The sequence below is a fragment of the Dasypus novemcinctus genome, chromosome 1 (assembly GCF_030445035.2).
Source record: "Dasypus novemcinctus isolate mDasNov1 chromosome 1, mDasNov1.1.hap2, whole genome shotgun sequence".
Lineage (NCBI taxonomy): Eukaryota > Metazoa > Chordata > Mammalia > Cingulata > Dasypodidae > Dasypus > Dasypus novemcinctus.
In genome coordinates, this window is record NC_080673.1 from 41,538,008 (window position 1) to 41,551,054 (window position 13,047).

General features: G+C 40.9%; 1 protein-coding gene across 1 annotated transcript in view; it reads right to left on the minus strand.

The window, feature by feature from the left end:
* The window catches only part of FHIP1A (FHF complex subunit HOOK interacting protein 1A), a 345,875-nt gene that overhangs the window by 21,247 nt on the left and 311,581 nt on the right, over positions 1 to 13,047 (minus strand). The window contains exon 8 of the mRNA XM_004469803.4: positions 9,584 to 9,663. Coding sequence (XP_004469860.2) covers positions 9,584 to 9,663 — 80 coding nt within the window. The remainder of the gene's footprint in view (positions 1 to 9,583; positions 9,664 to 13,047) is intronic.

Genomic DNA, 13,047 nt, shown 5'->3' on the forward strand with positions numbered 1-13,047 from the left:
GTAAGGCCCCTCATTGGCAGGGGTCAACATCTTACTTGAGAGGGGCTAGAGCAGAGCCAGGGAAACCTGTCTTGTGGTAGTTGATATAAACCCTTCTCAACTCACAGGCTGGTGAGGCCTAAGGAAATTCAGATTATACAGGATTTACTCTATCTTTATTTTGATCATTAATTACTTAGTAAATAAATGGCTTCAATGCTTTTATATACTGCAGGAACTGAATGACTATTTACAGCTCAAGCCAAGAATATTTCATTATTTAAGCTGATATACAAAGATTTCTACTCTCTGTTTTAAGTATAAAAAATGGAACACTGTATCAAACCTAATAAAGCTATTTATCAAATATCACCAGTGGGAAGCTTGATATTTTATTAGGCTAGAAAGCCACTGAGAATCTACAACTTCTCAAATACATGCTGTCAATAGAAACAAGATTTTCTTCTGAATAAATCAAATGAAGGGAGATCCCCTATCAGCTGAAGGAGAGGTTCTATGAAATTGGAGATGGGGGAGTCAATTCGGAAGAATACCCCTATTGTATCCAGAAGAGGAGTTCTGCTGTGCCTTTAAAATGAAGGGTAAAAGTGGAAAAAGCTTACATGGACCTTCTGTCTTTCCACCATTTAAAGAGAAAGATTAGGAACAGAATGAATGCCAGAAGCTCCAACTTTCAAGTGTCAAAATGAAGTTAGTGTCAGAAGTAGAAAAAGCACTTAGGAATTTAACATAGGTATTTGTCATCAAACTATCCTTTAATTTATACTACATTAATTTTGTTGGGAGAATTTATTTAAATTTTGGAAGCAATAAAAATAATCAGAGACTAATAAATGTCTGATTTTAGAAGTCCAGACTACTCAAAGCCACTTTCCAACATAGCACAAAAAAATATACTGTCCTCTCCTTTTTCATTATTTCCCAAACCCTCTGCAACTCTAGGTCTGTCTCCTATTTTCCTAGATATCATTCATTAAATCTAAAATAAAACATCACCTCTGAAACAATTCAGTGACAAACAATTGAAACCAAAGCACATATACTGCCTACTGCTATACTGATATTAAAAAATTAAACAACAGAAGAACCAGCGAGATGGTAGTGGAGTAAGGAGCTCCTAGAGTCAGCTCCTGCTACAGGGCAGTTAGCAAAATCCCAGAGCTCTCTGGAGCTAGCTGAAGCACCTGTTTGGGGCGCTGGGAGACCAGAAGAGCCTCCTGCAATGTTTGTGAAGGAGTGGAAGGAGGAGACTGCCCGTCTGCAAAGAAGACTTGTAAGCAGAGCGCTCCATACACGGATCCTCCGCCCATCCTCCACTGGAGGCACAAGCCACCTGGGGAGCTGTTCTGCGGCTGAAATTGAAAGCTCCACTTATGCAAAACAGGGGAGGACGAGACAGTTGGGCACCAATTTTAGATACTGATGAGTAAATTCAGCAGGCTACAGTATAATCCTGAGAACAGCTAAAGTTTGGGCCTGTCGAGGTCAGAAAGAGGCAGGGAGCCGCCATCTTAACTCCACGCCTGGCACGAGTGGACTGAGAATCCCAGTGCTGATGGGGACCAGCTTCTTTCATCCAGGTCAGATTGCAGCTCCAGCCTAAGCACCAGTGCCACCTCAGGCAGAGAAGAAGTTTCAGGGACCTGAACCAGCCTCTCTGGGAAATTGCCGGCCAAGCCACAGAGGGTAGGGATTATCCTGTTCTGGCAGCACAAGCCGGCCCAGGAGCTGTTCCGTGGCTGGAATTGGAGGTTCCATTTCCCAGAAACAGACGAGGAGACAGGTGGCTGCCGATTTTGGTTATCGATTGGTAGTCTTGACTGGCTAAGATATAACCCTGGGAACAGGGGGGTGAGAACCAGCCCAAGTGAGAAAGAGGCCAATAGCCGCCTTTCTGACTCAGCCCCCAGCCTGAGGGGAAGCTGGGCTGACTGAAACGCTCAGTGTTGGCAGGAACCAGCTTCTTCCACACAGATCAGCCTGTAGCCCGCCTAGGCTTCAGCCTTGCCTGTGGTGGGGAAAGGCTGAGGAGCCCTGCACCAGCCTATACAGGTAACTGCAGGTAACATTGGCTGCCGTAGACTGAAAATCAGAAATCTACCAGGGCAACTGTGGTCATCTTGGACCCACACTGCATAGATTGCTGCCCACACCTGCAGCTCCATCCCTACCCCAAGCAGGGGAGAAAGGGATGTGAAGCTTCATCAGTCTCTCTGGGCAACTACAGTCTAGGCCTACAACACTTGGATTATTCCACACAGTCATCACTCTGTCCCTATCCCTAACAAAGGAGAAAGTTGGAAAAAGCTTCATCTGTCCCTGGCACAATGAGGCAGCTTGAGCCTCCACAGCTTACAGCACCAACTACATGCTTGGCTCCTACTGTACAACCAGCAAGAGAGAAAGGATAAGAAGCCCTAAACAAAAGAGAAAAACTGCACCTAGATAAACACTCTATTACGCCAGATGCAAAGACACCAACAAAAAATTACAATCCTCAGCAAGAAACAGGAAGCAAGCTATGGCCCAGTTAAAGGAACAAGATAAGCCTCCCAATGACATAAAGGAGTTGAGACAACTAATCATAGATGTTTAAACAAATCTCCTTAATAAATTCAATGAGATGGCTAAAGAGATTAAGGATATTCAGAATACACTGGATGAGCACAAAGAAGAATTTGAAAGTACACACAGAAAAATAGCAGATCTTATGGGAATGAAAGGTGCAATCAATGAAAATAAAAAAAACACTGGAGTCATATAATAGCAGATTTGGGGAGGCAGAAGAAAGGATTGGTGAGCTTGAAGAAATGGCCTCTGAAAGTGAACATATAAAATAACAGATAATGAAAATAATGGAAAAAATTGAACAAGGTCTCAGGGAACTAAATGACAGCAAAGGGCATGCAAACAAGTATGTCATGGGTGTCCCAGAAGGAGAAGAGAAGGGAAAAGGGGCAGAAGGACTATTTGAAGAAATAATGGTAGCCCTACTGAAAGACGTAGGTATCCATATCCAAGAAGCACAACATACTCCCATCTGAAAAAATCCAAATAGACCAACTCCAAGACACATACTCATCAGAATGTCAAACGCCAAAGACAGACTTCAGAGAGAAGCAAGAGAAAAACAATGCATAACATATAAGGGATACCCAATAAGATTAAGTGCTGATTTCTCACCAGAAACCATGGAGGCAAGAAGACAGTGGTCTGATATATTTAAGGTACTACAAGAGAAAAAATTCTAGCCAAGAATCTTATATCCAGCAAGACTGTCTTTCAAAATTGAGGGTGAAATTAGAATATTCACTGATAAACAGAAACTGAGAGAATTTCTAAGCAAGAGACCAGATTTTCAGGAAATACTAAAGGGTGTGCTAGAGCCTGAAAAGAAAAGACAGGAGAGAGGGACCTGGAAGAGAGTCTAGAAATGGAGATTTTATCAATAAAAGTAACAAAAAGTATCAAAAGAGTGGTGAAAATAAAATATGACAGATAAAACTCAAATAGTCAGGAATAAACTTAAGCAATGATGTAATAAAGCATTTGTATTTAGAAAACTGCAACTCAGTGTTAAAACAAATCAAAAAAGCCCTAAGTAACTGGAAGAACATTCCATGCTCATGGATTGTGAAGACTAAATATCATTTAGATGTCAATTCTACTCTTATTGATACACAGATTTAATACAATCCTGATAAAAAATTCCACCAGCATCAAAGAAAAAATTGAAAACACGATCATTAAATTTATTTGGAAGCCAGAAACATCATAAAAAGGAAAAGTGAACCCTCATCTCCAGACTTTAAATCACAATACCTACCTATAGTGGTAAGAACAGCACGGTACTAGCCTAAAGACAGACACAATAGACCAATGGAACCCAATTTATGGTTCAGAAACAGACCCTCACAGGTATGGTCAGGTGATCTTTGACTAGCCTGTCAAACTCACACAGCTCAGGCAGAACAATCCATTCAACAAATGGTGCTCAAAGAATTGGATATCCATAGCTGAAAGAAGGAAAGAGGACCCCTTTCTCATACCTTATGGAAAAATTAACTCAAAATGGATAAAAAAACTAAAAATAAAAGCAAGAACCATAAAACTTCTAGAAGAAATTATTGGAAAATATCTTCAAGACCTGGTGGTAGGTGGTGGATTCTTAAGAGGAGGACTGAGTGGACTACTGATGTTTAATGTATGTAGAAGTTTTAATTCATTTTACTGTAAAAGTGTGGAAATGTACAGACTGGGTGGTAACATGCAGTGAGTAACAGCTAGTTTATAAATGGGGATGTAACTGAAAATGGTAGTCTAGTTATGTAAATACCAACTGACAGAATGCTAGAGAATAATCCAGGAACTGGATAGCACAGTAAACCAAGAGGTAGATGAGAACTGTGGTTGACGGTACAGATGCAAGAGTGTCCTGTGTTAGCCAGAGCAAATGTATATCACTACAGCAGGGTATTGGGAATGTGGAGAACCATGGGAAAAATACAGCTGGAGTGACCTATAGACTCTGGTTAGTAGTAATAATACAATATTCTTGCATCTATGTACAAGATGTCCTGTGTTGATACTGAGGCAGTATGGAAAATGTGAGCCAAATGTACACTATGGACATGGTAACAATCAGATGATATTATTTTATCTGTAGCAAAGGACACATCACATTGTGGTGTGTTGATGGAGGGGTGTTGTTTGGGAATTCTGCACATGTGCATAATTGTTTTATAAGTTTACAACTTCTGTCATAAAAAACATATTTAAAAAATAATAATAGGGTGGGTATGGGGAAACGCACCAAGTATAAGATAGGGACTATGATTAGTAGTAAGAGTTTGACAATATTCTTTCATAATTTGTAACAAACATCTCATGATAATGCAAGGTGTTGGTGGAGGGTCGATGTATGGGACCCCTGTATGACGTTATGCATGTTTTCTTTGTAAGTCCACAACATTTACTTTACATTTAATTGTTTATGTATGTTCTTATATAAATGATAAAAAGATGATATTGATAGGATTGTTTGGGGGGGAAATACTTTGTTTAATAGTTATATTTTGACATTGCTCTTTAGTTTTTAGTTTAAAAGGTTTAACAACAATGCAGGTTAATGGTGGTGTGTGAGTTATGACAGTCCTGTATGATGTTATGTATGTTTGTTTTGTAAGTTCACAACTATTATTGTACACTTGTTTGGGTGTGTTTATGAGTGATATACTTCAATAAATTTTTTAAAAAATCAAACAACTCTGGAGAACAGATGTAGCTCAAGTGGTCAAGTGCCTGCTTCCCACAAACGAGGTCCTAGGTTCAATCTTGATATGTCTTAAAAACAAAGAAACAAACAAAAAAACCATCTCTCATTGGGCATAGTTGTAGGTCAGTGGTTGAGTGCCTGCTTCCCATGTACAAGGTCCTGGGTTCAACCCCAAGTACCTCCTAAAAAAAAAATTGCCATCTAATTATGATTTACTTATCACATAAACAATTTCATTAAAAAATTCACATAGTTGTCACCGCTCTACTTGCTCTCAGAGCTACAAGTTTATCATGTACATTACAATGACTGCAGTGACAACAACAAAAAAGGATGGATTATAAATCTAGTTCATTTTCTTATGTTGCTTAAAAAAAAAGTTCAAATTACTAGAAGAATAAAGATTTTTCATTGCCCATGCTTTTGGTACAGATTCTAAATTAAGGAAGTTGACTTAGTATATAAACCAGTTTTCATTAGGATGTATTTTCAGGGAAATTCCCTCCTTTAAATTTGTATAATACTATACAGCATTTCAAAACATTTTCAAAGATTTTCACCACACTTGATCCTCCCTGAAACCTGATTAGACAGAATATTCCAAAAGCAGAATAGGTCAAGTCAAATCAGGAGGAGATCAGGATCTACAAGTTTCCAGAGTGTCTATTAACGTGCTAACATTAAATCCTCTCATTTGCTCTACATCAATTTTCTCCAGTCAATGAGGTGGAATTAGAAATTATAGGAGGCACTCAATAAAGGACAACTATCATCATTATTATTATTACTGTCCTCACTAAAGAAACAAGGAGGAAACTTGGCTCAGAGAGCCTAGGACCAGGAGGTTAAGGTGATCTTCTAACCATAGTTTGGGCATTTTTAAAATTATTCCATTCAGAACTTGTGATATCACGTTCTTTAGGCACTTTCCTAGGAAATTACTAGTCCTGATCCACCCTGGAAATGACTAGCCCCAACTTGGACATGTAAATCTTTTAACCATGAGCTGATTTCTTCACCTTTATAAGGTAAAGGTCTGGGTCTCAAAAGATGGCCATAGGGCTCTGGAGACCTCCAGACACTATAGTCAGGGCAGGTAATTAAGGAGTTTGGTGCCTTGCCAGTGGGCCCTACTTTGGAATTTATGCCCCCCAGAGTGACAGAGTTGGACTCAGCTGTGGTTTTCCTACACATGGCTCTTCTGTCCTTCTATTTGAACCTATACTTAGTACTACAGTTGGTAGGTGTACATGCAAGAGACTTAAATCTTTGGGCTGGCCATGTGCCAACTGGGCCCTGACTCTCAACAGAATTGCAACACCTACTCTCCAGTTCATTGGTCTCACCCAGGACAGCTAACATGGAGGTGATGATGGACAACCACCATACCAAGGATCTGAGCGAGTTTACAACTGCAAGCAAGAGAGTCCCATCCATTGGCCCAATGGGATCACAGCCCCCTCTCAAATAGAGGTGGTGTGAACATCACCATCCCAGAATTCTAGGATTGGGGAATGAACTATGGACTAAAGTAGAGTTACTGGTATTGTACTAGAGACTTACTGTGATTCCAGCAATGGAAGAAATTGTATCGTTGATGTGGTGGCAGTGGCCACTGGAGGTTCTGAGGGCAGGGAGAGGGAAAAATAAGTGTAATATGGGAATATCTGTGGGACTTGGGAATTGTTCTGAATGACATCACAATAACAGATACAGGCCATTATAAATCTTGCCATAACCTACAGAACTGGGTGGGAGAAAATGTAAACTACAATGAAAACTTTAATCCATGCTTAGTGGCAATGCTCCAAAATGTGTTCATCAATTGCAATAAATGTACCTCACTAATGAAAAAAAAAGATGGCCATAACTAATGCCATCTCTGAGGACAGTTTTTAACACAACAGGCAGTGCTTCAGGAGAAGACAAAAGGCACTCAGAGCTCACCTTGTGAAGGTTGTGGAACAGCCATGGAGCTTTCACCACTTGGGCTAAATCTGATCTGGTGACCAAGTTGGGAAGCTCTCTATCTCCTGAACTAGGCCAGGCTTCCAAACACACTAAAAAAGGACAATTGCTGTTCATGCCATCAAAGAAGCAGTATTCAAGAATTTAACATGTGAGCTACAATCAGGTTTTGTCCATGTTGAAGACAAAGCTGATTTGTGGCAATAAAAGGGCTTTTAACAAGTTGCTTTGAGACTTCATTCAGGCCTTGCTAATGTGTTCTATCGTATCAGTAGAGACTTGATGGGGAGCTAAAATAATCCCTTTAGGACAGACAACTAATGCTCTACCCATAATAACCATGGTATTCCTTTGTGACTGGATGCATTCTCCGGTAATGCCTTAAGGCTTAAGATTAGTTACCCATGCCCTGATCTAAACCCTAAAAAGTCCAAAATCTTTTTTTTAACTTAAAAAATAGGTGATACTCTCCATTAAAATTATAACTCTGTAAGATCCTTGCCAATATAACATCACCAACTTTTCCAGCCTGATTTTTTACCACTCCTTTTTGTAGGATGCTCCATCCACAGGGTAGCATTCCTTAAACCAGGGACTTACAAACAGCATGAACCAGACTCACCTGGAGAGCCTGTTAAAACACAGCTTGCTGGGCCCCAACCCTAGAGTTTCTGATTTAGTAGGTCTGGGGTAATTTCTAACTAGATCCCAGGTGATGCTGCTGCTGTTCTCAGGAACACACCTGGATCCCTTTCTCTTCCCTAGAACTACTGCCCTGGAGATGGTACTACATCTACCTGGAACACCTGCTCCTTGGTAATTTCTACTCAAATCATGTCAAAATCCCAAAGTGAACTAGAGGAATCCCAAGTCTCCTCCCTCTTCCCCTGCTCTCAGTTTACCCAAGGCAGGTGTAAATGAGTCAGAAAGTTACCAAGGAAGGAAGAGGGTGATACCAAAGACCCTGATTGTGTCTTGTCTACATAGGCAATTTCTCTTTCTTCCTTTTTGCTTCTACGCCATCAGAGGGAAGTGTGAGAGCACAAACCCTGGCTAACTCTCTCTAGGGAGTTTTTCAACCCTAGCCCTTCACTGTTCTCTCACCTTTGGGGCAACATACTCCTGGACTCCATTTTCTGTAGTGCTGAGGTGCTGGAGAGGTTAATTCCAAGATTAAGGATTTCAGTTTGGCAAAAAGGAAGAAAGGAGTGCAGCATGGCCTGGCCCAGGTTTCTATAGTTCTGCACAAGGGTCAAATGCTCCAAGAGGCAGAGGCATAGCTGGAACAAGGCAGGATTTGGTGTTCTGAGTCCCCTAACCAAATTACCAAATTACTGTTATCTTATAACAATTCACTTCCCTGTCTGTACTTCTGAAGGACACACCTTTCCTGCCATGTATGTAAGTCTTTTTCAATTCCTCTACTCCATTCCTTACTCTCTCTGCATTTTGCACAGAAAGTACTCTTTAATATTTACTGAAATTTAACTGAAACATCCTCAAAGGTCAGACAATGCACACTGTATATGTAACCATTACCAAAGCAGGAGTCAACAGTATTTCATATTTGGAAAAAGTTGTTTTTACTAACACAGGTGCCCAAAAAATGCACTTCAGCAGAAAGACATTCGACAATTGACCAGGAGCATATTTAGAGTATGTGGTGGTTTGGAACTGTATGTATCCCAGAAAACCATGTTCTTTAACTTAATCCATTCTTGTGGGTGTGAACCCACCGTAAATAGGACTTTTTGATAAGGTTCAGGCAGTTAAGATGTGGCCAACCTCTATCAGGATAGGTCTTAATCCTATTACTGGAGTCCTCCATAAGCAGAATGAAATCCAGACAGATAAGAGAGAAAGTCATAGGAAGCAAGAAGCTGAAATTCAGTGGAACTCAGAAGATAACAGACAGACCAGGAGATGCCGCCATGTGCCTTGCCATGTGACAGCGGAACCAAGGACCAAGGATCGCTGGCAGCCAGCCCCAGAATGCCAGTCTTTGGAAAGAAAGCACCACCTTGACAAGGCCTTGATTTGGATTTTCTCTTAGCTTCAACACCATGAGCAAATAAATTCCCACTGTTTAAGTCAGCCCATGCATGGTATTTACTTGAGCAGCCAAGGAAACTAAAACAGAATAAAATGTATACAGCCACTTAAAACTTTTAAATATTTTAAAACTAAAATTAACCTTGGGAAACAATGCTGAAATTAAACTCATGTTCTTAGTGACTTTTTTCCTTAAAAGCCTGTAAACTAGTCTGTATTATCAAGGTAAAGTAAAATAGTATTACATAGAGCAGGGTTCTTTTAAAGGGAACAAAAATGGCAACTCACCTTAGAACGAGTTGTAACATCACATCTTCACAATGTAAACCAATGAGAGTTCTGAATAATGCCAGGGACACCACACAAAGCTGGGAAGCAATAAATGCATGTTCTATTTTAGACACTGGAATAATAGGTATATTCCCCACAGATGGTAAATAAAAATCAGAATTGCCCAACAAATTGGTCTCTTTTTTAACAGTTTTGATAAAATGCATGCTGCTACCAGAGAGTATTCAGGGTTAACAGTTCTACTATAGGATTTGATTCAAAAGCCTATGCCAGGAATTACACGATTATGCAAAGTAACCCTCCTAGAAACTATGTATGCTCATATTTCCAACTTTTAAAGATTCAGATATACATGCCCACCCAGCTTCCCAAGACAGACACACACATACACACACACACAAGAAAGGATTCATAGCTTATATCATTTGTTTTACTGTGGCACATATGAATCTGCATTTTCTCCCCCTTAAAAAAAATAATCACCTTCATTGTTGAAAGTAAATGTACTCTGAGGGTATAAATGTTAGTGTTCCAATAGGTATGTAATCATATTAAGGTGGTGGTAATAGGGAGAAAATCTTGATTCCATTGGAAATCTCAGCTTTTCATAAAACAACTGAGAAAATAGTTTTTTCCCCCTGTACTGCCTAAGTTTATTTGTGAATATTGTGTATCTTACAGCAGTGTGGAAGCTGTTCATTTTAATCTGAAGTAAAATATTTTCAAGTGCCTTAAAAAATATAGTTTCATTTAATGTATATGTAAATATGAGAAGTGTTTGGGAAGTGCTGTAAAATTGAAGGAATTTTCTAAACCTCTGTTGATTACAGTTTTAGTTATTCTTTGAAGAATGTGATATACTATGAAAACAAACAAAATCCCTTATCGATTACGCTGTTCTCCTCTGATGCTTCTCTAAAATTGCATGCAGTCAGATCATCTGCAACAAAATGGGACTTTAATAGAGAAACAAGGAAAGCCTGTAAGTTACGTTTTACCTGTTTAACATAATCTTAGTAAAAGTATAAAATAAAACACAACAAAACTTCTACTACAGCCATCATTTAACAATCTCCAGAAACAGCTGTACTGAAAATACTCATAAGGAAATTAAGGCCTAAGCTCTTGCAGCAGTCACATTTATTCCTGATCTTTGATCTGTTATTTTTTATTTCTCTCCCCTTCCCCGCCCCCCCATCCGCAATTGTCTGCTCTCTGTGTCCATTCGCTTTGTGTTCTTCTGTTTCTGCTTCTATTCTTGTCAGCGGCACCGGGAATCTGTCTCTTTTTGTTGCGTCATTTTGCTGCCTCAGCTCTCAGTGTGTGCAGCGTCACTCCTTGTACTTTTTTTGCTCTGGGCAGCTCTCCTTGCACGTGGGGCTCCCCTACGCGGGGGACACCCCTGAGTGGCAGGGCACTCCTTGTGCACATCAGCACTGCGCGTGGGCCAGCTCACCACACAGATCAGGAGGCCCTGGGTTTGAACTGCGGACCTCCCATGTGGTAGGTGGATGCCCTATCCATTGGGCCAAATCTGCTTCGCTCTGACTGTTATTTCTAAATCCTGAGATGCTTTCATATTGTACTAGCCTGTGAGGCCTGTTCATGGCTCCAATCATGTTTGGTGCCTTACAGCAGTAGGCATGTGCACAAAACTCTTAAGGGACTAGCATATAGATTCGTGTACTTAGAAGAGGTCCCAACTACTGCACATAGTGTCTATCTCCACTTGAGTTACTGGCATAGTTAGTTAGTTTACCCCTATAACAATAAAGGTATCTGTGGCATGGAAACATGCTGCTGCTGAAAATGCCTGAGGCTTTACCAGTGGCGATGGCTCAGTTTCCTTAGCCCTACAGAGGACACTGCCTCCAGACTGGCTCTGCTTCATCATGCCAGAAGGCACTATGCAACACGCCAGTGGAACACTGGAGCCAACCTTCCTATTCTCGAGAGGACTGACGGTACTATGGTATGTCAACTGCATGAAAGACATACCAACAAGAGCAATACCTGCCAGAGTGATACAGGTAGAAACACAATTGGTATTGCTTCTACGGAGGGTCAATATGTGTGGTTTCATAAGCCTGGATCCTGGCTACTCTCATCAAATGTCCTAGTGCCTATGGGAGAAAGTTCTACTGTTACTTTACTCACTGGAGAAAACCTCCTCCTCTGGGTACCTTACTAAACATTTGTGCTTATGGCCTTAGGCCTCTCTTCCTGATTCATATTGCTTCATCCAATGTCTTCCTTACCTGGTCTGCCACTGTGACAACAACCCACAATCGATCCGACTGTTGGGTGTACAGATACGTGCCAGCATCCGGCAGCTCTGGTCTCCTCTGGAATATGCTTCCTTTATCTTTGATGAAATGGAGTCATTGACTAAAGACTGAAGTAAGAGCCACCCTTCTGGGTGGCAACTCCCAGAGCCCACTGACTCCTATAATTACATAGTAATTTGCTTGTCTTGTTGTTTATATTGTAGCTGTAGCCTTATACCACAGCACCACTGTTTATAAACCCCCCATTCCATGCTTAAGGCTTCATACAAAAGAGGGGGCAGGAAGAGTTGGGGGACCAGGTGGGCTGTGGTATATATGACTTTGCATTTTCTCCCCAACCCTCCCAGTTCTTTCTCCTTTCAGTCACAGCAACATTCCTATGGCAGTTTGATATTATTTATGAATTCCAAAAAGAGATATTATGTTTGTAAACTGGTCTTTCCTCTGGGCGTGATAACTTTTGACTGCATTGAAGTCAAAGGTTTTACATTTACTTGATTATGTTAAGATGAGGGCTTTGATTCACCCACGTCATTGTCATTAGGGAGTGCAAGGTTGAGTCCCCACCCCCTTGGTGGCTACATGAATGGACACTCAGTCAAGGAGGGCACAGAAGAAGATATACAGGAATAGAGATAGCTCCACAGACATAGCAGAGGAGAGAGCTTGATTCTGGGGCTCCACAGACAGATAAGCCATTTGCTTGATAGTTTGCAGCTGAGGAGAACAGAACCCTGAGCAGCTAAGAAGGCCCAGAAAGAAGGGAGCCCTCCATTCTACAGCTGAAATCAGAAGTTCAGCCCATCAGCCTTGAGAGAGAGAGAAAGGCTGAACCCTCACAGACATCACCCATCATCTTGCTGCAGCACATGGCAACAGACTTCGGTGAGAGAAGTAACCTTGAGTGGGACTCTTTAGGGCCTTGTAACTGTAAGCTTCTATCCTAAATAAATACCCTTAATAAAAGCCAACAGAGTTCTGGTACTTTGCATCAGCACCCCTTTGGCTGACTAATACAATTCCATTCCTAAATAGTTAAAAGGCAAGCCTCAGGAACTGCTTGTGAACTGGTGACTGATCAGTAAATCTTGCAACACTGCATTCTTGAGAAGTCCTGCTGTCCTCCTGTGCCTTCCCCACCTGCAGGTAGGCATGCATTATAAAAGACCCCTC